Source organism: Corvus brachyrhynchos, unplaced genomic scaffold (assembly GCF_000691975.1).
Source record: "Corvus brachyrhynchos isolate BGI_N302 unplaced genomic scaffold, ASM69197v1 scaffold514, whole genome shotgun sequence".
NCBI lineage: Eukaryota > Metazoa > Chordata > Aves > Passeriformes > Corvidae > Corvus > Corvus brachyrhynchos.
Window position 1 is genome coordinate 292754 of NW_008238319.1, and position 27500 is coordinate 320253.

At 40.9% G+C, this 27500-nt stretch overlaps 1 protein-coding gene across 2 annotated transcripts in view; it reads right to left on the reverse strand.

Moving 5' to 3' along the window:
- The window catches only part of INPP5A (inositol polyphosphate-5-phosphatase A), a 147982-nt gene that overhangs the window by 91857 nt on the left and 28625 nt on the right, over positions 1 to 27500 (reverse strand). For both annotated transcript variants that reach the window (XM_017733823.1, XM_017733824.1), the window contains exons 4-5: positions 5011 to 5074; positions 1378 to 1481 (exon numbers count right to left, since the gene is read on the reverse strand). In XM_017733823.1, the coding sequence (XP_017589312.1) occupies positions 1378 to 1481; positions 5011 to 5074 (168 nt within the window). The remainder of the gene's footprint in view (positions 1 to 1377; positions 1482 to 5010; positions 5075 to 27500) is intronic.

Below are 27500 nucleotides of genomic sequence, written 5' to 3' on the forward strand. Positions count from 1 at the left end.
ATTCCTGCTCCTGTGTGGGAAAGCCCCAAGACTTAACCATTGCTCCGAGAGACTGGGAAGAGCTGTTGATGCAAGAGGGGTAATAAACAACGCTGAACAAGTTACAGCTTTGCCAGTCTCACAGTGAAGCAAAAGCAGAAGTAAAGGAGGAAATAATTCTCCCTGGGTATCAGTGAGCAATCCATAGCTTGTCCTAGTGCTGTGAGGCACAATGGCAGCACTCACTGTGCGGTGCAGTGCTCTCAGCACTGCAGCTGTTACTCACAGCACTGCCAGTCACCCACACTGCTACAGCCAATGGAGGGGAAAAACAAACACCCGAGGAACCGTCTCAAGTTCCTGCAAAATGATGTAACACTTAACTTCAAAGAAGTATTTGAAATGTTTATTCACAGGAAGTAAACACTTTGCAAAATTATGTCAAAGGCACTTTTCCCTCCAGTACTGAGATACAAAAATAAATAATTTAGCATCAAAGTCAAGAAAAAGAACAACCTTCACCCTATCAATCCCATAACTATTTTATGCAATGCTCTGCCAAGCACACAAGCATTATGTAAATATCTTTAAGTGTGTATATTTACAAATTCTAAATTAATTTTAGGAGTTTATTTAGTTCTTCCTTTTACTAAAGTAGTGACATGCCTGTGTGATCCACAAATGTTACAGGAGTTCAACATATTTATTCACTTGGTTTGAAGAAAACATTAACCATTAAACACTCATGTTCTAGATGTTCTTAAGAAATTAAAACTGAGAAAATTAAAGGAGACATCAAAGATCAGAGAGTCTACACTTGCAGGTGCAGTGGAAGAAACCCCTCAGTTCTGCTTGTGCTTCTGGTTTTGCCAAGACCTTCAATTGCAAACCTCCAGCACTCCCCAGTTCTTCTGAGAACAAGCACAAAAGGAGTCCGAGGGCAGCCCTAGAGGACAACATCAGTGTGTGTTTGAGTCAGGCAGGCCCTTGCACCAGTGCCAACTCCCTTTGCTGGCAGTCGGTGCCGGCCACGCTGGCAGAATCCACCGGGACAGAGCCGTGGCTGCGGAAGGCGCACGGCAGCGTCTGGCCCTGCCAAGGAGCAGGGCTCCCTCAGACAGCCCTACCATGGCACACTGCACCATTTCTTAGGCTTTAAATGCACAAAGGAATCTTTTCATCACTGTCGTCACCCTTCACAAGGATTTCCTGCTGGAATTTGGTACATCATGCCATGACTTAAAACACACATTACAGGTGTCAAGAAACTTACAGAAAACCAAATAAAATTCCAAGATTCCATTCTGCCCTTATCACTGAGAGGAGCTGCTCAAGAGTAGTCAGAGAAAATCAGAATCAAACCCAGTATTTGGGAATGCTTCACAGTGCTGTACATACCTCAGGGAAATAATCCTGTGGAAACTTCTCTTTTTCCAGCATGGGCGTGCTTTCTAAAGTGTCAGAGTAGATTTCTTTCCCAGTAACCTTTTTATACTTCTTAGCTAGGAAGAGAGATAAACCAAAATTAACATACATTACTTCAACATTATGAGCATCTTCTCACACTTACTAGCAAAGAAGCAGCATCTGCAAAACAGCTGGTAAATCAACAGGGTCTTATCAAAAATGTGCAAGCACTGACTTGTTCTAGGGGAAAAGAAACACCCCTTTTTATATCAGACAGCTTGAAGTTACACAGTTATGGTATTGTCATTTCTACTGTCCAGAGCCCTATAAAGTGCTGGAGCTCTAATCATGAGCCTGGTCTCTGTACAGCCTTGCACTTGAATCCCACCTCAGCTGCTCTGAGACCCTGAAGCCCCCAGCTTCCTTCAGATCAACCCTTTCTGGCCATCAGCACATGAAGCATGGATTTTTACAGCTGGAATGGGTGTTGGATTTGTACAAGAGGCTCAGTGGTGATGCACATCACTTTCCAAAGTCTCTAACAAACAGTTTCATCACAGACAAAAACCACACAGACTCCTATGGATCTACTCAGCTCATGAATGAGAGGTTCTCCTTCTTGATCCACTTCATCCTTGGCTTCTCACCTGAGGAGAACAATGTACTGGCATATCTAAGGTGAGAACCTGACTTAGTTTTAAAATAAGAGCAGTAAGATAAACAACCACTTAAACTGACGTAGTTTAACTCCTCTGACACAGGAGCTTGGGCAGCTGACCTACAGCTGCCGTTATGCTGGACCTACTCAACTGGATTGAGTTTCAGCTGGGAATGTGTAAGAGGAAAACTCCAAACCAAGTATTATCAAGAGTCCTAAACTGTTCAGTCCTACTGGATATCTGAGGAAGCATTTACTATAATGCAGCATTACATCTTCGAGGAAAAAAGAGGTATCATTCTTTACGTGCCAATCACTCTGAGGCCTGGCTCCCACAGGATGACTAAAAAAATATCTTGGTAAACTGATCTGGCACCATTCTAAGTAGATTGTGGATGGATGTGCCTCTTTCAGCAAGTTTAACAGTGTCAGCAGAGATCCTGATGTCTTTTGGGTTACAGAAAAGATTTGGCAGGACTGTAAGAACTGAAGGCATCTGCTGGGAGAACTTCAATAACAGGCAGCAGCTGGCTAAGGGAGGCACCTCCCCATGACCCACGTGGCATCGACACCACGTGTAAGCCAGAGGCTTGTTGACAGGACTGCTGAGCAGTGCACACAGGGGCAACGCAGCCTGTCTCCAACTAAAACCAGGTCTACTCCATTTCTGACTTCATGCCAGAGAACAAGATTCTTTCTGTAAACAGAAGTGGTCAACTGGAACTGGCCTAAGCCCCCTCTCTTGGAGGACATCCCTTCAGAACACACAGCTTGGCACTAGTTTAAATTGTAAGCAAACTTTCGGGCCTCTGACCACTGTGAAAACAGCCCAACAGATCTAAACTATAGCAAATAGTATGTGAGGCTGCAGGAGAAAACTGTTCTTATTTTAAAATGCAGATATGCCTTCCTGAGACCTGAAAAACAGGGACAATCTTTTTTTTTCCAGTCTGTATTCAGTCACATCCAACTGTGCAGTGAATTTTGAAAAGCAACAGTGATGTTCCAGGAATATTGAATTGTGTATAAACATCTATTTTTTGCATGCTTTTGAGTAGAACCAGAATTTCATAATGATTTTTGTGCAGAGAATGTTTGTATCCATTTGGATTTTTCTTCTGATTTAAGAGTTCAATACACTGTGAAAACGTCAATAGTCATGAGAGAAGAGGCAAGTTTTACATTTCCCCTGAACGATGGGAGCCTTTGGGGTCATATTTTACAAACCCTATGCTGGGAGACGGATCTGCTCTACGTTACGAGAACAGCGTGTGACTTACAACACCCATTCACCCATTTCCTTGGATTTTTATTAAGAATTTTTTTCCTTCTAAATGATGTTTGGGCCAAACACATCTTTATCAGCATGGTTCACATTCCAGTTGGCTCTGCTAAGGTTTTGCCAAGCAAAACAAAGCAGCGACCATTTAAAGAATTTTGTTTCTGGAACAAGCATCTATTTACTGTTTTCCTATTAATTGTTTCCTCTATGCTTTTTCCTCCCATTTTCTCACTTTTAAAAAATTCTTACACTTTATTTTAAAAGCTATACAGTAGCAAATAAGCTGCCAACAAAGGACTAACAAATCCAGAAAGCTCCTCTTGTCCTAAAGCAGCTGTCATTTCCCTGTCAGGTATTGCTGGAGCAGGACATCTCCTGCTGTGACCACTGGGAGGGACCTTCAGGTGGCATCTGGGGCGAAACGGCCGCTGCTCCTCCAGTGCTGATGGGATGAAGCTGCGGCCTCAGGTGTGCTGAGACAGTTCCCATATCACTGGCACACAAAGCCATTTGCACGGCAGAGTGAATAAACAGCCACAGCAGAGGACTGCAGACTGTTCCACCCGGGGCCCGGGGACCACCTGGGAGCCCCCCAGCTTCCCCCAGTGTCCCCACCATGTGCACGCTTCATTACTGAGCATCTGCAGAACTGCTCTTGTCTGGGACAAAGCCTGGGTACGACCTCTCTTAGGAGTGCCGACTCCACTGTGGAGTGTTCCCACATGGTTTGTCAGAAATAAAATCACTCTGTCTGTGACATTATAGCAAAAATGTTCCTTCAGCACTGAACCCAGAGGTAACAGGAGGACTTACGTTGGCTAAGTCTTGAATTGTACATACACAGAACTACTGTTCAAACATCTCAGCGCAGGAAGACCCTGTACCCTCAATTACATGAGCAGAGAGAATCTGTCTGCTGGGAACAAAAATAATGAATCTATATAATTAGGACAATTAGTTCAGTCCATAGTCACCATCATTTCAACAGTGCCTCACATTAATGGGACGCTAGATGTAGCATTAATGTGACTCAGCTCGGTAAGCTAAATGAAGCTCAGGATATTTTTGTATTAAATATATAGAGTTCTCAACTGAAATAATGTAAATTTTATACAATTTTTTCTACATTCACCTCAGGAAGCATTCAATAATTTTCTATGATATTTTTCATATTTAACGTATATAGCCTAGCATTACTTTCAAACTTGTGAGACATAGCAAGACCTCCAACCTGAAGGATCAGTGTGGGTTAAAACAGTGCCACCCTCCTACTGACCTGCTCTGCTCCCAAGTAATTTAAGCCATAAATCTACCTCAGCTGCTTTGCAAAATGACCATCACTGCTGGACAGTTAAGGTCTTGGTCCTGTATCTGATCTACATGGAAGAACCCTGTGGCCATTCAGAGCTCTTCTGAAATCCTCAGGGATCACTATGGACCTTAAGGTGCATAGGAATGGTTAATGCTCTGGCTTGCAACCTGTGGCCGGTTCATAGACTTCTTCTGAAAGGTCTACAAAAGGTAAGAAAAGCAACACCTGTCACCAAGGGACCTGCCTGCATTATACAGGAGTCTGCATAACATGAAAACACTGCCAGGTACCACCATCAGAAAAGAGGATGGAAAAGCTGCCTTGATGTATAAAGCCAAATGACCATTAAAAACATTTAGTTCCTTTGCTTACCTTTAAAATCAAACTGGTAGATGTTTTTCAAAGATTCATGAAGAAAGTAAAAACTTCCTAGAGCCTGTAAAAAAAACAACAATAAAACATGAAATTATAAAAATATATACTTTGGCTAACGAAACTCAAAAAAAAGAGCATCAGGCTTTCCAATCAGAAAAAAACCTCAAACTAAAGAAATTAAATACTAATAAATAAAATGACTGATGTTTACATTTTCTAAGATCTATAAAAATATTAATTTCTTTTGTTGCTTCTCTGAAATTTCATCAGTCTCTATAAAGATGATCTTTAACAGCTCACTGACCATGATAAGGGCCCTGACAGGTGTACATTTAAACACCAAAGGGATGGATGGGATCGGTGGCACAGACAGATGTCTGAGCCCCAAACCTAGACCCTCAATTCTGTTACAAAAACCTGACGATTTTTCCTTCACTTTCAGAGCAAAACCAAAGCTTTTAGAGTCTGTGGTACAGGAAACAAGGGCAAGTTTGAAGTTTTCTATCTTGCACCTAAAGCCTCTGCAGAAGAGGCTCCACGACCTCCCAACACAGCCTGACGTGGCTTTTCCCTACCCTGAAACTTAAATAGCTCCTCAACAGGGACAACCCCACGAGCTTTCCCGCACCTCTCCACATGCCCCTTCTCCCGTGACCCTCCGGGGCTGCCCAGCTCTGGTGCTCAGGCTCACAGTCCCTTCCTGGCTCCATTTGTGTCATGGGAGCTTTGCCACGATGACACACACAAGTACCGTGAGCTTGCAGCTTGCTTTGACTTCTCCACAGACATATCATTTGCTGCTTTTCCCCAGTTAATGAGAGGAAAATTACATATTAGAAGAGAGTAAATGAAAATCAAGTAAGAGAGAAAAAAGCAGGGCAAATAGATTTTATAGTGAAATATTAAAAAAAAAAATTATAAATTTAAAATGAGAACTTGATGAGCCTCTAAATACATCTGAGCACCGAACAGAAACTGAGAAAACCAGCCTGTTACTGGATAAACTCTCACTGAGAAGAATAAAAGAAGCAATGCATTAACCAAAAAGGATGATTTAGTTTCATTCCATCTTTTCCTCTCCAACAACAAAGCCCCTCCCAGCACAGCAGTGCTTGGTTCAGTGACTGCTGCATTATTTATGAGATGCTGCACATCCAGAGATTAGACATTTGCTGATTTGTCAAAAGCACAAACATGAGGTCCGGCCCATCTCCTTGACATATTAGTCCATCCAACAGAAAACACTGCTGCATGTTTAATTGATGAGTACATGTCCCTGTGACCCAGGCAGATTCCTTGGGCCTTTGGGTTTCTTTTTTATAACGTGAAGGAGGTGAACAAGGAACTGCAGGAGACACTCCTGTGAAGGACTCAAGGTTAAGTGTGCTGCAACAAGGACACGCAGCCAGGAAAAGACAAATCCTGGTACAAGACAAAAACACTGCCCCCTGATATTCCCATCTGGCCCATCTCTTTCTTCAATGCATAGGGCAAAATCTGACATATATAAAGGTAACTATGCTATACAATAATAATACTGTTTAAGAACTCAGTATAAGGATACAGCTTTTTTTCTTACATGCCTTTCAGAAGAAAAAGGAGCCTTGGCAAGCACCTGGAAAATACCATTCCAAATGCCTCAAGTCTGAAAAATTTAAAAGCAAATGAAAAAGGGATCTTGCAATGGGAAATCCTAGGCTATGACAGTAACACATGGCAATCCAGCCTACCTGTAACATCTAAGTGATGTTTTTAAGAGAGCTTTTCTTTTATCCCCACAATGCAGGACAGCAGAATCATGCTGTGAAGGGACCTTTGAGGTCTCCAGGGCTGTCACTGGGGTTGCTCAGGGCATTGCCCAGGAGTTTCAGAACTCTCCTGAGGTGGAGCCTGCATTCCCTTCTGAGCTACTGCTCCCATGTCTGACCACCCTTTTGGTAAGCTTTTCCCTTCATTCTCATTGGAATTCCCCAGGTCACAGCTGAGATGAAAATCTATGACTAAGTAAAAAAAAATATTTGGAAATAGTGACCTATCCAAATCAGGCACAAATAATGTTAAAAAAAGGTGACAATTTAAATCTAGGTGACAGAATTATGAACTCTGAAGCTTCTCTATGTCGCATATCAACAAGTAAACCAAGAAAAAATCAGATGCTCTAAACCTCGTTTCACTTAGGGTGTCATAACTCTATTAAAAACAGTACTGCCATTCATGCTTAAGCTACAACTTCATTTCTGAGTGTCATAATTTGCTCATTGCTTGACTTTGTACAGCTTTAATCTCATTTTTAAAAATTCATTTTTAAGACTTATGCAGCAAAAGTTTGGTTTGATAGTCTACAATTATGGCACTGAGTATCAAGTACTAGTGCACAATGAATCTGTGACAGTGATGAAGTAACTCTGTCAAGTTTGAGGAACTGATACCACTAACATTCAGAGAGGCTTGGACTGCGCAATTCCAAACACCCCACTAAAAAGAATCAAAACTATAATGGAAAGGAAATTATAGCTATTGCTATTGTTTGCTATCGTATCGCTATTCCGCATTGTTATAGACTTAATCAGGCTTAGGTACATAAATGTAAACTTGTAAAAATGATGAAGTGCACTTACAATTCCCTGCCCTAACACAATGAAATATATAAAACCTTCAGGGCCTACTGCCTAGGCCCTTTCGTTGAGGCGATTATGTTAATTCAATTTATTTCTCATAAAATGTCAGTTTAACAATAAAGTTAAATGAGATTAATTTAAAGTCTAAGAGCTTTGCTTTATTTTCTTATTTACATTTTCAATACCCTTTGGAAAAAGCAGTACTGGTGTATACAGCAGCATCAGCAGATACAATATCTAACTGATACAACACAGGAACACAATTACAGATTATAAACCACCCCAACATCTTAACTTTTAAACATCTCAAACAAAAAGAAAGAAAGCTATTATTTGTTCCATGTGAAAGGTTGCTGAAATGGATGACTTCTGCTGTTAGCACAAATTCCACGCCACCTCTAAGTTGGTGCTTCTACTCAAATGGAACCTCAGCTGTCATCTTGTGCACTGTCCCTCCCTTCCTTCCTCAGTTCCAGTGACATCAGTGGCTGCGCCACAGCGAACCAGCAGATCCGGGAATAGTGCAGCCCTCTCACCACAGCCTTTCTAGAGCAGAAACCTGGTAAACAACACTGAGGGCCCCTGAGGTTGACTTCTCCACACATCAGGGATGATGCACCTTCTGCAGCTGTGCCCCTCCAGACAGCGCTGCAGTCACCCCCGAACAGATCGGTCTGCAGACTCATCTCCAGCATCCAGAGCACCCTCATTTCTGAGGTCAGGGCTCAGACACAGCACAACACTTCCCACCAGCTGCTCTGAACCTGAGCGGAGCACTACTGCCCCAAGGAATGCACAGGGGATGGCACACGCTCTGCTGCACCGGATGTCTCACTGGAATGAAGTGCAGGCAGCAGCCACAGGCTTCTCTGCTTGATCTTCCAAGCAGTCTGCAAACAGACTGGTCATGAATTCTATTTCAGTAGCCTTATGGCAGAGTGATGAATGGATAGCTCACAGTTAGGCTCAGATCAGAAAGTTCCCAACTCATCAGGCCAACATGGCAACCCCTGAGTCTGTAACCATATCATGATCATTGTATTCAGTACTACCAGAAGCTTCTAGACCAGCCCAGGTCTGTCCTGGGCTATCCTCAGGGATACAGGGACAGCACATGTTATTCCCAGGACTGATCAGCCAGGTGAACTGGGAAGAAATTCTTCCCTGTGAGGGTGGGCAGGCCCTGGCACAGGGTGCCCAGAGCAGCTGGGGCTGCCCCTGGATCCCTGGCAGTGTCCAAGGCCAGGCTGGACACTGGGGCTTGGAGCAGCCTGGGACAGTGGAAGGTGTCCCTGCCCATGGCAGAGGTGGCACTGGGTGGGCTTTGAGGTCCTTTCCAACCCAAACCATTCCACGATTCTATGAATCCTTGATTTATACCTTACTAATAAAGTCAGGAGCTAACAAGACAGAAAGGACTTCATCAGAGCCTGAGGTGCCCAGTTACACCCAGAAGTACACAGACCCTTCAGAGCAACACCTGTGGCCATGAGAAAATACCACACAGTCACTGTCAGTAACTCAGTACCAAAACAGAAAGTCAGGTGGCACATCATGAACAATACTCATCTGTAGCTTGGCCAAGTTCTTTAGAAACACACAAGATGGTAAAACTGATTCTTCTGCTGTCCCCCCCGCTCACTATAACCAACAGCTTGGCTTTAACACCCCTATAATCAGTCAGACCAGCACATAATCAGGTAGGTACAGCAGGGAAAATTTCCTTTGTAAACTCCTAGGACCTCTTTTGATATCACGGTCACTAACTGCAGAGTACACAGGCAAACACGTCCTGGCTTTTGTGAGAATGGCCCTTACGGAAATGCTCAGGAGCTCAGGGAAAGGCCAGGCATTTTATCTCAGGCAATGCTGCTATTAACAAAATGCTTTTTCCGGACTGACAGAAGTACCTGGCTATTCCTACCATGTCTGCGTGTGGACCTGTACTGCAGCTGTAGACACAGAGAGCGACATTTAACCTAAGGTGAACACATTCATTAGAAGAGCTTCACATCTCCCCAAAAATGTATTATGGAGCAAAAACCAGGCATCTTCTCCCTGTTAGCAGACTGAAGTTGAACATTCACTGCATTTAATTGGGTTCCAGAATGATACTCATTATGGTAGTAGAGATTTCTTTCCTTATTCCATACTGAAAGACTCATCTGGGAAAACTAGTTGATGGCAAGAGAAACAATTGGTTCTGATGGATTACAGATCTGGCATTATTAAAAGCACTATTCCTTTAATTATACAGAAATTTTGCCACAAAAGTTCGAAGATTTAAATAGCTATCTTTTTTTTTAAAACAGTTAATTGGCATAATTTCTTTTTAAAGTCCACCATTTCAACTGTGGAGATTTAATGCAAAAAGGAAATAGATGAATAAAAGTTTAATTACTGTACAGAGTAAACATTTACTATGTTACCTCACTAAATGTGACAGTTAATATATAAAGATTGCTTTAAATATATTTAAAATAAATTGCCAATGATGACACAGAAACTGTAATTCATGTAGTCATAAAATCCATAATTAGCTTTAATGAATATTTAAAGTCAAAGTTCAGCCCAACTTTTTCAATGTTTAACCTACTATATCAATATAGTTCAAGGAATTCATTTATCATGGAACATGACAATGTCTGAATATGAATTAGCACAAGCACTGCTGACAGGAAGCCCTTATCTCCTACCAGCCTTTTTGGCTCTGCTGAATGTCAACAGTGAGTTTGGCACGCCTGACTCTATTGATTGTCCGCCTGCTCTGCTACCAACAATTAAAAAAGTATTTCACATGTTTATAAACCTGAACATCAAGAGCAGGCATTAGCTTTCCATTAGTGAGATGGAGTCTGTGAGCAGCCACCTACCTCTCACGGAGGACCAGCCCAGCACTGGTTGCTGCTGCCACCCCAGACAGGCTGACAGCAATGTCACACTGAGCTGCCATGGGCACGGCACGGAGACTCCCAGTCTGGACTCATTTATGTCACAGTGAAGTTTAAGAGACTTTAAACAGAAAAATCTGAAATGGGAGAAAACAGGGGCCTGGACCAGCACGATGGCTGCCTGTGCCCAGGGGCTGCCCGCCGCCCCCCCCACCTCAGCCAGGGCTGCCAGGCTATGGGTGCCCTCCAGCCCCTGGCCAGGCCCGGCTTCCCAGGGACTGTGGGGGTACCCGAGCATGGCCCCAGCTGATGGGGCACCTGGTCTGCAGGGTACCCTGCCATGGGTACAACTACAGCAAAACAGCTCCAAAATTCTTCTGGGAAACAAGCCACGACTATCTTGGATTTTTGTGGCAGTTTAGAAACACTTTGTGAAGACACCTGCCCTTAGTTTACCATAAAATGTCGGTTTTGATAAAACTGCCACTTTCCCAAAACCAAAGGAAGGGCAGGCTGCAGGACAGGCTGGATCCAACACACCTGAACAGTGAATGGTGAAGTACCAGCACACACGAGTGATGGTACAGTTTTTGCCTGTGGTTCTGTGCACACTCAATCCACTACAGCCAAATTAATACCAACCGTCTAATACCCATTCAAGGTTAAAAAACCAGGCTGGGTACACAGATCAACTCATTATAAAGTACTCTATCACTTCTTATTTGCAAACAAATTAGGTGTCCAGCAATTTATCATTTCCTGAATTAGACTTATCAGCTAAAGCACATACAATTAAAGTGCCATTGAGACTGCCTGAACAGCCCTGCTCCACCTGAAGCGCAGACAGACGGAGCCCAATCTGACCATTCCAAACAATTACACACCGCTCCTGCAGCTCTGTACCACAAACACAGGTATCAGCTTCATTTCAACAGTATTTGAATAATTACACCTTTAATAAAGTGTCAAAGTGAGTGGGCTCCAACTACTCAGTGACAGACTTCAAAAACTCTCTCGAAACAGACCTTGGTCTGTATTAAAAACACCTGTACAGTTACATGTGATATTTCCATTAAAACAAACCAAATTGTCCACTCAGAAGGAGTAAAACCAGTGGCAGGACTTGCACTGCAGATTCTCCTTCTCCATAAAACCTAAACGAATACTATGCATCATAATCTAAACATACAATGTCCATAAATAAATAATACATATGTTTTGCTTATAATACCCATGTTGTGAAGAAGCCACCTGCACCGGTATCTTAGCAATGTCTCCAGTACCCACTTCCCAGTTAAGTCAGTTTTGTTGGAGCATTAGAGACTTCTGGAAGCAGCAGATGCAGCTGGTGGGGATAAGAAAGGGTGTCAGCTCTAGGAGACCCGAAATCCTGGGAATTTCTTGACTATAACTGTATTAGATCCATACCTCCAAATATCCTTCTGCATTTCTAAAATAATTTCCACATACTGGTTTTGTCTTTAGAAGTTCTTCTGCCTTAAAAAATTCTAATTTATTTGTAATCCATTTATTTCATGATCTGCCAGTTTTTCAGACCGACTCTTCCAGCTGTACACCTGCATGAGGCTGGGAAGTTCCACCTCAGACTGCTCTGTCCCAGGTGAATCACCTCACACTGCCCATGTTCCCAGCTTCAGTGAGCTGTCAGCACACTTAGTGTGCTTTCCAGACATCCTCATTTTAATGCCACAATCTTTGCTGGTCAATTGTAGTTGAGCATCAGCAGACATACCTGTAACATCAAGCACTGCTTCCTCACTCTTCCTTCTTATTTCTTCAGAGCAGCCCTTTCAAGTGTGAGACCAGTAACAGTGGAACTATGAAGGGGGATAATCACTACAAATTTGCCACTAAAAAAATACAAATAATTCAAAAATAAATTCTGTTTAGTTTTGGTTTTGTTTTTATAATAGTCAAATTAAATGCAATTCAGGAAACAACTGATCCGTAAGTGTTCATACATAGCTTTATAGCTTGTACTGTTTAGTGTCTTTAACAAGATGTAGGTATTTTCAAATGGGGTTATCTGTTTAGGTTTCATTGAAGGTTGAGATTTGTCTGCATGACAAACAGGAGTAACTGTTTCCAAAAGTCTAAGCTATCTAAAATCCCAAGTCATTAAAATTCTTACTCAAGAGATCAACATAAAAAAAGAACTTGCTTGCAGTCCTGGTCATTACAGATACCTCAGAGAGGTCTCTGCTAACAGCAACCAGCACAGCGCATTTTCTGGAACAAAAACGTAGCCCCAGCAGCTTTCATTTTCCTATTCTGAAGACTAACAAAATGAGGGACCTTCAACTAACATGATCCACCTCTACCACCTTCTCTTTATAATTTTGTTACAGCAAATGAAAAGTCATATTCAATTTTAAAACATTGTTTGGGACCAGTTAATTTAAGAAGAGAAAAATTAACAAACAAAACCTCTGAGCTATATATAAACACGTCCAGGGAGTAAATGAATAACCTATATATAACCTAATGCACGGAAAAAGAATATTTAATGCCACTTTTGATACTGACATATTTCACAAAAAGATTTCATATTTTAATTACAAGTCAATTAAATTAAAAAAAAATCAGACAGAAGTTCTTTTTCTGAAAACCAAGATTAGTGACAGACCAAGGAACCAACCCAAGCTAAAGGAAGTGTATGTGTGCTGAGCACTTATAAAAAGCGCCACTTATCAATATTCCTGAACGCAAAGTAGAGCCTTCACAAAGTCATTAATCACGTTGTTATTTAATATTTCTATTACTCAAGCACTCTGGAGGCCCCAATCAGGATAAGAGGCACGCAGCTTGGCTCTGCACCAGTGCAGAAGGCAGGCTGTCGGAATAGAGGAGACAGAACTGCAGTTCAGGGCCATGCTCTGCATTTGGCCCCAGTCAGTTTTAACGGGCCTGATGGCAAGGGGTGAGTGTGGTCAGAGAGGCAAAGCCTCTCCTAAGGATGCACCGAGGGCTTCAAAGACAGTGCCAAACCCCCTGCCCTGCTCAGAATATTCACCAGCTCCTCAGGATGGGAAGGGATAGAAAGAAAGTCTAATTTCCAACTGTGAGCACAGCAGAGAATAAGCGCAAGTTCTCCGCAAAAGATACACAGATAAATGCTCATGGTTATTTCAGTGTTGACCCTTATGGAGAGCCAAAAATATTCCACAGGAAGTTAAAAATTATTGACAACCTCAAAAAATTACCCAAAGATCCAGATTTATCATGTGGATAGTGGCAACACTTCCTGAATTTCAAGAAACAGAGCTTGAATCTCAGGTTGCAGAAGGTAATACGCAAGTGCAGAATATTATTTTTCATCTATATTCTGTTTCACATTTATTTTTGCAGCCGGGGCCAGCTGGCAGGAAGAGCAGCATCGGTAAAACCCCGTCCTGCTGTGCACCACGCAGCGCTGCCACTGTCAGACCCTCCCCACTGTGTCACACAGGATGGGGTTTGCCCTCAGCAGTGCTTCTGGAACTGGGACCCAACCTGGATGGCTTCTGAGCAGATGGAAAGACTGCTGGATGTTTAATGCTTTACCACAGTTTTCTTCCAGTAAAAAAAAAAAAGGTCCTTTATCTTCGGAGAGACCGGTAAGCTGCGTGACTCCTACTACCCTGAGTTGATGCTGAATAATTTTAATTTTGAAAACTTTAAATCAATACAGTATTTCATTGATATATTCTTACATAATACACTCAAGATGACAAATTCAATTTGATGAGGTGGCATTAATGCCCATTTCATTTAGCATTATACAGGTCATCTACAAAGAGGAAAGTACCATGTGGTAAAAGGTTGTATTTAGCATGTCACAGTCACTGGCGGTTGTTTTGTATCTCAGAGAGCCTTTGTAGCTGCCTCAAAATAAGAGATGATTGATTTACAAAGTACCAAATTTCAAATTTCATATTCTAGGACTAAACATCAAATAATTGGAAAAAGCTGTCCCCTTGTCTGACCCATCACAATCAAGCTCCTTTCAAGGTTGACTGCCTGCATAAGAAATATGTGCATAATTTCATTTTGTCTCCTGTCCAACATCCAATGTTAGAAGTTAATTAAATTGCTTGTCCATTGTATTCATCCACTTACAAAGTTAATGATATTCTGTTCTTGAATTAAAGAGAATTTTATAAAGCCTGCACTATGGAACCTGGCATGCTGTACACCAAGGAGCTGAACCCTGTCATGGTTCCTGATTGCAGCTCTCCTAATTAGGAAACAAAATGAATGTTTCTGTGTCTGCCAATGCAGAGGACAAGTCATTCCAACAGTGAAGGTAAATGCTCCGTACAATAGCAACTTAATAATATCTCATGTTTGACTATAATAAATTCTGCAGGATTAATAAACCTGTTAAATTTTTAAATTAACATAACAAAGATGAACTGCAGAAGAACAAGGCAGCCTCAAAAGAGGGTCACAGGTCTGAGGCACAGAACAGCTTCTTGCAAGGGCATCAACCTCGAGGACACTGAAATCATCATTTCTCGTTCTTGCACAGATGAAGAAGGAAAACACAATGGTATGGTAATCTGCTGGAGAAGATGGGACTAATAATTTCAGCTGTGCCTCTCTGGTGCCTTTGCCTTAGCTACACTGACCTGGTACTTCTGTAACAGTCTTCCTGAGCAGCCACACAGCCAGAATTGTAACACAGCTGCAAATCCAGTATCTACAACGGCAAGCTTGCTGTCCAGGAATGCTGCTGGTGACAGCACTGATGCCATCATGAGCCAAAGCCAGAATCCAGCACAAAGCCTACATGCCAACTGAGAAAAAATAACCACAAAGTTACTATTTTTTTCTACTCTACTCTACTCTACTCTACTCTACTCTACTCTACTCTACTCTACTCTACTCTACTCTACTCTACTCTACTCTACTCTACTGTTTTTCTACATGGTTATTATGGTACTCAACCATGAGGTCGAGTAGATGCAATTTTATACAAAATATTTTACACTAAAAACCAGGAAGTCTCTCTCCCAGCTTTTGTCTTTTATTTGATGCTGTTAATACAGAGACTTAGTGTTAAGCCTTGTACGTGTGTCACTGGACTGACTGAGCAAACAAAACTGACCCAGTGCAGAGACTGCACTGCCTTGCTCTGTACGCTGCCATTTCAGCCAGAGACAAAGATGCAGATTGTATGCTTTTAAAAATTATTATTATTGCTAACAAGGAGCCAAACCTGGTATTTCCTAACAGGCTTCACTTCACTGACATGAAGAGCAATGCGATTTATGTGATTAGATATTTTAAGCCCTTGTGCCCTTTGCACCAGTTACTGCACTGATTCCATAAAGGAATAGTGATATAAACCAAAGCAGCAATAGTACAACAATTTAAGATTACTCTGTCACAGTTCAGTAAAAATACTGAAAACTGAGTTATGAAGAATCTTAAAAAAAATTCCAGTGTATGCAAACTAAAAGTAAAAGTGTAAATGAAAACATGTGCAGCATGTTTGATTTAGCAAACGTAAGAAAACATCAGGATTACTGACAAGAAACTAGTTTTCCTGGAATTATAGAGAATAATTGGATTATGCAGAATAACTGAATGCATGCTGCCATTTTGCATTTCTTCATGTACACTTCAGAGCAATACTTCATTGTAACTAATTTTAAATTATGCTCATCATTTTCTTCAAGCGGTTGCATTTCCAAAATAAAGCTACATAGACCAATCCCAAAGATGTATTTCAACTAATGTAACTTTTGTGAACTGAAACTCATTAAATGGTATTGGCAAATCAATAAGGACATAAAGATGTAAAGCCTTTCTTTATGAAATAAACCAGATTATACTCTTCTAATTTAAATGCTCAGTTAAGTCTATTGGTAATTAAATCACATGGAAAACCTGCCTTGTTATTAAAGTCTCTTCAGAATGTCCATGCAGGTTGGAGTATGCACATATATAACACATATTATTTTTATTTCTACCTTTCAGAACTTTTCAATTTCAATTAAAATCCTGTAATTTTTATTGGGAATCACATTATATGCATTATAGAGATAAGTTAATTAAAGGACAATCAATGCTAAGAGATGGGCAACAATGAACCTAAACAGTTTACAAATTGCCATTCAACCAGAGCATGCAATGCCTGTGGACAATTACAAAAAAGCTTTAATTGATTTTTAAAATTTCAATAATACTGTACATTTTGTACATTCATAAGTACTTTGCTTGGGCTGCGATTTTTAGCAATAGAAGAACTGCTGGGACCACCACTTCAAACTCCTGGCACAGTGCAGAGCCTGGATTTAAGCTCAAAGCAATGCTGACATGCCTTGTGCACCCCAAACCAGCCATGCCTGCATCTCAACTTGAACAAATACCCAGTTTAGTGGTGTACTGGTTTAAGGCAGTAATATTTTAAAGGAACTCGTTCTTGACTATTTACAATTAGAAGGCATTTAGCGCACTCATTTGAAGTTTGTTACAGACAGGCAGGTTCCATTGCTCTGATGACAGACAAGGCCATTATTCTCTGAAAATTCTGGCAATCCAAACAAATTGCTTATAAACAAACCAGAAATTGTCACTCTCTGACTCACTTTTAATACAGCAAACAGGACTCCTTAATTATCTTTCGTCTCAACATCCTACAAAGTCTGAGTGAAAAAAAAGGTTTTCTATGGTCTGTTTCCACTGCCTCCTCCTCGTTTCACTGCGGGGGGGTCTGACAAGTCCCAGAGCACGGTCTGTGTGAAGCAGAGACAAGCAAAGGCTGGGCTCCCAGCAAAGGCATCCTCTCACTGTGGAAATCCCAAAGATTCTACTTATGCTCGGAAAAGAAACTCCAGTGATTCTGTGGCTGCAGGTAGGACACTTGTGACATGCAGGGAACTCACTTTGTGAGGCTGCCCCTGTATGACAAACATCACATAAACAGTGAACAGAAAGCAAATGCTGGCTTACTCTTTCTGATCTGCTTATCCTGGTGAGAGCCTGGAGATGAACAAGGCACTAGGATGGAAGTGCCCATATCTGCCAGCTGCCTGGGCACACCAGCTCGGATTTATCCTGAAGCAGAAATCCAGCTTTGTGGTAAGGAGAACTTGGAAGGATGGCACTCTCCCTGCTGCAGAAGCCCATTTCACAAATGAAATATCACTAACCGTTTAGGAAGAACCTCCTAGAAATATGTTTGCCACATTTTGCTTGTAACTGTAATTAATCATTTCCATTAATGCTTTACCTTTGGAAGTCTCAGATGAAACTTCAGCTGTTGAACTGCCACAAGGGAATTCAAGGTGTTGAACTAGAAACAATACAACTGTGCTCAAAGGCTTTACCAGCTTCAGGTGGGGGCCTGGCTTACAAAGGCAGCATTTCAATGTGCATGCCTGACTTTTAAAAAACAATTCAAAAAGGAAAACAAAATCAAAGGACTCTACAGAGCATATGAAAAGAGAGTTAAGATTACTTCATTTACTAGTTTTGTCACCACTGCCTTAAAACCCTGTTTTTTGCCTTGCTAGCACCACCATATTACCATTATTTTCCAACTTTGAGATAGGAAACAGTAAAAAAAAAATATTTTAAGCATTCCAAGAACAGCAGAGCACTGTAACATACTTTGTGAAGCTGATCCATCAATAACAAAAAGTCCACTGCACAAATAAAGCTCATGGCTCTGTAACATGCTTATTGATCACATGTAAGTTGATAAAAGGGAGCATGGGTGATGCAGACTAGAAGCCTCCAAACTTGCAGATGAGGCCTGACTTTACTACAGTCTCCAAGGGCATTAACTGCAGATCTCTTCCTGCTCAGGATGATGCCAATGCTCCTGCATAGCTGGCAGTGACGGCACCGGGCACCGTGGGCTCAGGGACGGCTTTGACAACAACCCAAAGGATGGAGGCACACGCTCAGCCAGCCTGGAATTACAGCCAGGCTCAAGAGCCACGCTGTGCTGCTGCACTACCACAGTTACTGCGCTCTTACATGTCAATTTGAGCACAAATGAATGGAAACAAATTTCCACTTTTAAACTGGAATATGCTTTCTTACAGAAAACAGATGAATTAAAAGGCCTAAAAAAAAAAAGGGCTCTTTCAAAGGAGCACAAGGTATCAGTCAGTTGTGCCATTAGCACATCCACAAGAAGGGCTTTTTATCCTACAGGCTCACACCTGGATTACCAAGCAGCCACCATCTGAAAGGAATGCTTCAGTAATAGTGGAAGTGAGAAAGAAAACCTCTATATAAATAGAAGTAATAACTTGAATTTTACTTTAAAACTGAGAAGATAAAAATAGTCTGTATAAATCAAACAAGTTGTCTCTTCATGTCACTTTTATGATGGACATTAATCTTAGTTTCTAGACAGAACTGCTGTCTGATGTAACCACGCTTATTGACTTAATGGGAAGAAATTTATATTAGTCTAGGAAGCTGTGATGAATGCAGTCTTAAAGTTCAATGACTCAAACACTTAGTAACCTCAAACATTGACCCAGATAGACAGAAACTTAAATCTTAATCCTGGAGCATAAGTTTATGCTTCATTCACATTTTGTTGTCAAGACATTTTGAATGTTCATTACATCTCTTAATGTACATATGTGTACACACACTGTACACTCAGTACACACCGTTTCCATACAGCGAGGGGCCTGCGCTCCCAGAAGTCAGGCTTTGTGTCCCGCTGTCCTCTTTGCCCGGCTCAGGAGATGCAAGTTCTCCCAGCACAAGACCAAGGCACATGGCTTACCCACAGTCTGGCCTTTGCTTTGCAGTGACTGGCCCTAACCTCAAATACTTACTCAAGTTCTCTCTCAAGAACTCAAGTTCTTCTGGACTTAGGACTAAGATCTGATAAACAGCCTTCATGCCTAAATATGTTAAAATACATGTGTTCAATGAAAAGAAACATTCCTTTACCTGAGATCAGATAATATCACTGCAGCAAAAGCTGTTCAGCTGCTGGGATGTCAGTGATTTAATCCAGCCAACAGTTTATGGATCACAAATGTGAATTATCACACAACTAATACTGTAATACTGACTCTTGCAAAGAACAAGGCTCAGGCTTTCGTGTAATTTGGTTTGGCTTAGAAAATAAGACAAAAATTAAAACAAACCGTTAATGTCTTATGGATCACACATTCAAAATTGGAGATCCCTGATGTGAAATAATACCTAAAATATCTGAAAGGTCTGAACATGTATGGACACCAGATGCTTGATTTGTCACAGGAACTGTAGTGAAAACATCCCAATTCCACCCCCCAACTGTTTTAACTTAGAAGATTGTAGTTAACTAACTTATAAAATACATTTTTATAGCAACACCGATTCCATACATCAGGAGAGATTCCCAGCTGGATGTATCCTGAAATATTGGAGATAACAAAATGCACCAAAGACAATCTACATGGGGCCTTTGTGAGAAGATGGTGCATGGAAATAAGAATGTTCCAAGTCAGAAGGAACAAGGCAACCTAGTTTAATCTGATTATTCTGAGGTTGAGGCAACATATTAATCAAGGGGACAAAACAATTCTATTAATGACATTCAAAAGGTACAGTACAATAATCAATCATTTACTATATTGCAAATGATAAAACAAGCATCCAGAAGGGTTATGCTAATTACATGTTTCAAGTCAAATGAACCCATTGCATGCTTTGTCTTGTTTAGACAAATAGACCATTCCTGCCATTTAATTATATTTCAGATGTCTATACCAGTGTCTGCAGCAATACATTAGCCTACAAGGAACTGGAGATAGACTGTTCCCTCCAGGAGCAGGAACAGAAGCTCCCCGGAGCCGCCCGGCCACACACGCTGGCAGCGGCGCGGGGCACACGGATGCATGGACACACGGACACACGGATGCACGGACACACGGACACAAGGACACACGGACACACGGATGCACGGACACACGGATGCACGGACACACGGACACATGGACACACGGGTGCACGGACACATGGACACATGACAGGGAGGCGGTGGGGAGCTCTTCCCAGGCACCCTGGAGGCAGCGAGCGCCTGGCTGCTCGTGCTGGGGCAGCTCTGTGCCTGCACATCCCCCTTCTGCACCTCAGCCACAGCTGCCCTTTCTTTCCAATTTCCTTTGCTTCCACTCAGCAGCCTGAGCCCTTCCAGCCATGCTGCACTTCACCACTGCACGGCCTTCCTCACTTGCACTGCAGGATTCAGCATTTCAGTCTTCAGTGAAAACAGGAACATTTTTAAGCAAAAACTACTAAACCTTTAAAATCAGCCAAGCCCACAGAGAACTAAGAGCAACCAAGTATGTTCCTAAGTCTGTAATTAAAAAAACCCAAACCCAAAGATCTTCCCCCAAATCCCAAATAAAACATCCCTTCTGATACAGAAATACGTAAACACAAATTTCCTTAGTTTTCAAAAGAAGTTGCTTTTAAAAAAAACAAGCACAAATCATTGCTGCGTGTTTTAGAATCCTAAACCCTTGCCTTTTTCTGCCTAGCACCAGATTACATTTTTATTCAAAGCATTTTCCAGTGGAAGCAAAAAACAAGTAAGCCAAAAGAAAATTCAACTTCCCAGATTGCATCACCTTCCTCACTTTTAAGGATCAATTCCTTGATTACCTGCAAGAGGAATGACCTCCTAAGGAAGCTACACTAACAAGTCCACAGTTGCTATTGACTTCAATGGACTTCCTTGGGAATTTACATATTCACCAAATAAAAAAAAAATTAACACCTGGAGTCAATGGGGGTGATCTGGCCCTACTGTTCTCTTAAATAAGAAAAATGTCCATTTTCAGAAAGAAGACACTTGATTTTGAATTGCAGTGACTACAAATACCCTGACTCACCCAGTATCCTGCATAGTTACACTGCTGGTTATGGTTTTCCCTGATAAAAACAAAATGTAAGGCACAAGGAACACTAGCCTACTAGCTTGGGACAGGGAAAAAAAATAACTTTGCCGCTACGTATAAAAACACAAAATCGATTTTGTGCAATTTAGTATCCACATTTAATTTTTAATTTTTAAACTGTAAATTATCAAAATAGCAATACTTATTTCCTAGCAACATTTCAATAAATTATTAGACAAATCCAAATCACTGAAATGAAATTTTTAGCCTTGAAATATTCCATATATATCTCCTTGGTCTTGCTCCCTACCAGAGTGGTGACATTTTTAGGATGGAGGTTTTACAAGGATTAGTCATCATTTTTGCTATTATACGCTGTATAATCACCCGTGTAAACTCATGTCAGCTTGCCTTAAATTAACTTTAATTCAGGTTTGCCAAAGAAGAAAATCAGACCGTAACTAAATGAGGTCAAGGACTTTGAGGACCTCATCGAGTCCCACAATACCTGGATCTCTTTATGAAGTCCGTCTGCTCATCATGAGTCACGCAAATGGGTGCAAGTATGGATGGCAGATTAAATAACTCTGTTTAATATTAGTCAGAAATAAGAAACAATAACTAATATTTGTAAAAAGTTACACCTGAAATATTCCACTCTGTCTTATGTTAAATGTACTTAGCAGAAAGGTCAGAGCTCCTGAATTTGCTAGATAAATAAATGTTGGTGAGGTGGATGAATCACTGGAGAATTGGTGCATGGCAGCGAATGAATAACCTGCAAATGCTTCCCAAACCCCATTATTTCCCTTTTTCCAGTAGGCCAAAGATTCATGTCCCTGCATGCCGCCAGTTCATTACGGAGAAATATCATTCCTCTCCTGGCACTCTCTGGGCGGCCTCTCAGCCCCACGAGGACCCTTTAATGTTTAATTCCCCATCATCTGCTCCAGTGAACAGCTTAATCTCTGCTTGTATGATCAATACTATATCAGTGTAAATTAAAATGACAATTTTAAAGTAATTAAGCCTGTTAATGCTCGATTCAAATGTCATTATTTGCACAAGGGATTGAGGAGAAATTACATCGTGTCCAGGGTGACAGGAAAATGTTTGAGCCTTCTCAATCCTGTTGCCGCTGTGCCACTGGAGGCTTTAGCAAAGCAGATTAACTTCTAGCTCCCACTGCCAGGATACCTATCCAATTTCAAAAGAGGATAACACAATTTGATAAATTTAATTCCAGCTACAAACTCAATTATTGTGATAATGGATGAAAACTGGGAGGAGACACTAAACAAGACTCACATAAAAAAATACACTTAACTTCAGAATGAGATACAACAGTAATTGTTTTATTTGATTTGCTCTATCCCTTTTGAAAACCCTTTAAATAATTGTGATTGTTAGAAGAATGGCCAGCATTTATTAAATAGCATGAGCTCTGAGATCAAAGTGGCTGCAGTTTAAAGGATTTTGGTCACAATGGAAATGTTTGCTATCCTTCGTTGTACAGCTACATTTATTAGACAAGTAAAATTACATCATTACAGTATTGGATCTCATAAATAGATCTATAAAACTCAACTACACTCAGATGAAATCTCAGCCCATTCTACATGCTGGCCTTTCCAGACCCTACTTTGACAGCATGTAGTCATTTATTATTTCAAAGGAAGATTTTAATAGTAGAAAACCCTAAACTTTTTGAGACAGCCATAGGAGTGGGCTTGGATTTCAAGTCTGACCAGCGGGAAGTGCAGTCAAGCTATTGTTACCTGAGCTCATCTTTAACCTCGGGATACAGAAATCCACAGCAATTCAGGAAAAACATTGGACAGAGCCATCAACATTTTATATTTTGAAGCAGAGAGCAAAAGTGAAACACTGAATGTCATAGTTTTAACTCAATGGTAAGGAACAGTCAAAAACCTCTTATGCAAAGGAAGTTTCAATAGTATCATACTTCTACTGCAAAGGTACCACCAGCCTGAGAGGTCCATCAGCATTCCTGTCACTGGATATTGTTTAATAAATTCAGTTTATCTGACCGTTTGCATTTCCTGAAGTTCTCTGAAATAATTATATTGAATTTTTATTAGTGCACATGAAACATTTTTGGCTTTCACTTCTTTGAATAATAAATGGCATGTATTAAAGTGCCTTACAGGTCTAATAACTTGCAACAGATCTATGTAGGCCTGTCTTATTAACTTTTAGTTTAAATTACAGCAGAATTCATCAATCAGTGTTTCTAAAAAGCAGACTGCACATTGCCACAGACTCTCAAGAAAAATGGATCTCAGGACAATTAAAATATCTACTGTGTCTCAAGTATTTTAATCAGAAAATCTATTAACCTGAAGATTTTCTTAGATGAACTGTCTAACAAAGAACCCTGAAAGGGTAACCAAAGACTATTAAAAATTTTTCACAATACTGAAGAAACTGGAAAGCAATAACTGAGCTTTAAAAACAAGCTTAAGTTTTTTAATTAAATTCGTTGACTCTAGCACAAACAGAATTCTTATAAAATTAAGTCAAGCTGATGGAGTGGCGTGCAGTAAGCTTGGTGTTCCATCGCTCACTCCTTACACACAGGAACTGCTGCCTGGCAGAGATCAAACCCAAGTCCCGAGTGCCATTTGATGTAACGAGAAAGATCTTTCTCCTGCAGGAATAGCTGCAGATTCAAAACTGGGAAGACAACATTTAGAACTGGGAGGCTACAGGAATGCTACTGTGAGTTAATTACATTTTGCTCTGATAATGAAATCTTTAAATTACAAAGCTTCTGCACCAAAACAGAACCAAACTGCTATCTTTTAAAAAATGACCAGAAAGCACATCAAACAAGTGAGGCCACTGTTACTCTGGGATTCCCCAATACCTTCAAACTCTGCTCTACCCTTTCTCTTCTCACATTAGTGACAGGCCTAAAGACTTGGCTGCTGCCATAGCATACGGAAGCATGCATATGTTAGACAGGGGTTACTCTTCTTTGAGAAACTTGAAAGAGGAAATGAAACAGACATTTTTTGGAGGGGTTTTAAAATTAAATTAGGAAATATGAAGTAACACTGTTTTCATACCACAGTGAAATTATCACCCCTAACAATTTTATGCAGTATCTGCACTGACAGCTTGAACTATTTCCCGTTACACAGTACAAAAAATTAATCCAGACATGAGTCCACATATGGATTCTACAGCTAGCTAGTTGAATTCATAGAATATATATATTAAAAAGGAGTAATGAGCTATGAGTATTGAACACGGCATTTCTCCTCAAGTATCCAGCTCCCTCCTGCAAGGCAGAGCAGGGAGCATGGTTCACCAAGAGTACAGATCAGGACAGTTGCATAACCCCACCATTCAGAGCAGAGCTCATTGCCTGCTGGCTGGAAGGAAAGAAAGAAAAATACAACTTTCAAATTAGTGCCTGAATAGATTATTAGAATATTTTCCTTTGTACCTCACTTAAAACCTGTGCACATGCTACTACATCCTTTCTGGCTTGCATTACTAGTAGGGCGTGTTAATGGACATCCTACCATATGGAGCAACACATTAATTGTTTCCCTATGTACAATAATAGCTCCATTTATCATGCACATGTTGACCCATGATGGCTTTGCAAAGCTTAATAATCATCACTGATCTCAGTGCCTGAAGAATGAAGGAAGCATTGGTAAAGTTTACCCCAAGCAACAGATTCATTCAGAATTATTAAGCACATCTTTGCTGTTGAAGATAGAAAAAGTGTTCAACCTCACTTAGCTTTTCAAATTGCACTGGCAGGCTTTTAAAGAAATAACATGGGTCTGTAGAAACAAACCCAACATTACTGGGAGTCCATCAGATTTATTTATCCTCATCACTGTTCTGTTTTAAAACAACTCTTACTTTTAGTACTATATCTAGTATGAGCTGATTTTTTTTCTACTAGGCTTTTATAAACCTGTGAGAAGACAAGGAAAACCAAGTGCTTTAACAGATTATTGATCTAACCTGATCTTCATTCCTCCTATGCATATTTGGTTCACTTAGTACCTACAGTAATGAGGGGCTTCATCTGGGTGATGGAGGGTCTTTGTCCTATGCTGGCAGTGCCACAAGAAGCTGTTCACATCAGGTACCCATCTCGGGCAAAGTAAACCCAAATAAACCCTTTTTGGTCAGGCAGCAGATGGCCATGTTAGACCCAAATACCGTGAGTTCAGCCACTTCAGCAGAATCCATCCAAAAACCCAAAGGACAGCAGCACTTTATAAGAAATTACTAAGACTTTCGTACAGTTTCACAAAAGGGAACTTGATGAATTCCCTGAACACAGGTGACAGTTGTTCAATTGTAGGGAGTCTCAGACCATGGAGTGAAGAGGCTCCCAGGCTGCCAGGAGACATCCTGGTCCCAGTCTCAGCACGAGACATAAGTGCCTGTATGGAGCAGGACGTTGAACAGAACTGCAAATCTGAATTCCGAATCGGCCATTGCGACTCTTTGGCTCTTTCTGTTCACTGCTTCAGTGGGCTTCTGTCAGAAAATGCTAACAAGCCTTTAAGCTCTTTAAGAGCTTAACAAATTTGCAGTTTGCTCCTACAGATTTTGTGCAGAATATTTGTTTCCCACATGTGGTGCCGTGACACAGCACTCAATCATATTTGTCTTTTGCCCTGATATATGGTCCAACCACAATACACTTGGTCAAACCTTTGCCAGCCTGTCAGTTACAAATTTTTCTTACTTTTTAGGAAAGTCTACTGACAAGTGATTGAATTAAAAGACAATCTGGGCATAACACTGATCTTAACATAAATGGACAAACTAAACACAACCAGCAGGACCTAAACAGCTGCTGACTTCTTTTTTTTTAATATCACAACCAGAAGTTTGCTAAGGACAACGTGAGGTGACCAAGGTACTGCCACAGTGCTGCAGTAGCTGAGGATGCTCCTGCCATATGATCTCTTAACCCAGGCACTGGTATTATCAGGTGTCAGGATGATGATATTCAAAGTTCTCCATTTTGCCAATGAACTAAAAACATTTTTGAAAATAGAGAAAAATACCCAAATAGATAGTAGGACTGGACTCTCTTTAATTTCCAAAGTAAAACAGAATCTAATATTGCTTTTCCACATGGAAATACTCCTAAATAGGAAAGAAGAGACGTTTTAGTGCTGCTGTGATAGACACAGCTGTCAAAGATGTCCACAGACAGTGACTGCAAAGCTATGAAGGAGGGAGACAACATCTAAAGACTGCTAAAAATTCTTTCTTGCCTTCTATCTCTACATCGCTGCATGTGAACCTGTGTTTTTTTGCTATTTTACTGATTCCTTGGCCTCCACTCTTAAAGGCTTGTTCCCTTTCGATTTTTTTGGTTACTGAACCGGACCTTTTATGAACAAACTAAGAATATTCATTAACCCGCAGTCAAAAAACGTCTCTGAAAATAAACACAGGATCTTTGTTATTTAGCATACCCAAAGAGAAGAATATCAGGTTTGCAAACTGCATTTACAATACTCACGTTAGTAAAAAATCTAATTTCTTTTTTTCCCCTTTGTCCTCACCACAAGTGATCTGAAAGGACATTAAACATACTGCCAAATTTCCCAGGACATGGGAGCTGGTGATACCTACAGATTCCTATGTATAAGTCTTACAGTCCTGGGAGCACAGTTACGTGCCATGTCACAGGAATACCAGAAAACAGATGCAGGTTTAAAAAAAAAAAAAAAAAATAGTGTGAACTCCAGGAATTTTAATCAAACTCCTGCACACTAACAATGGCAAACTTGGTTGATGAAATGAAGTTAAGGAGGGAAGCGGACACTGACCGAAACTGCCATCAACTCAGTCAAGTAATTCACAGAGATCCAGTTTTATTCTTCTTAATTGATCACGTTTCCTTGAATTAAACAGAATAAACACATAATTTTAACTGTATTTGAAACGTCAGGCCCTGGCTAGTAAATTCAGGAAAGGAACACTGCAAAATGGAAGCTTCTGCCTGTAGAAATGTGAAGGTGTGAACAGTGACTCGGGGACAGCTGGGGTGCAGTGAAGGCTCTGCAGGACAGACCAAACAGCTTAAGGGT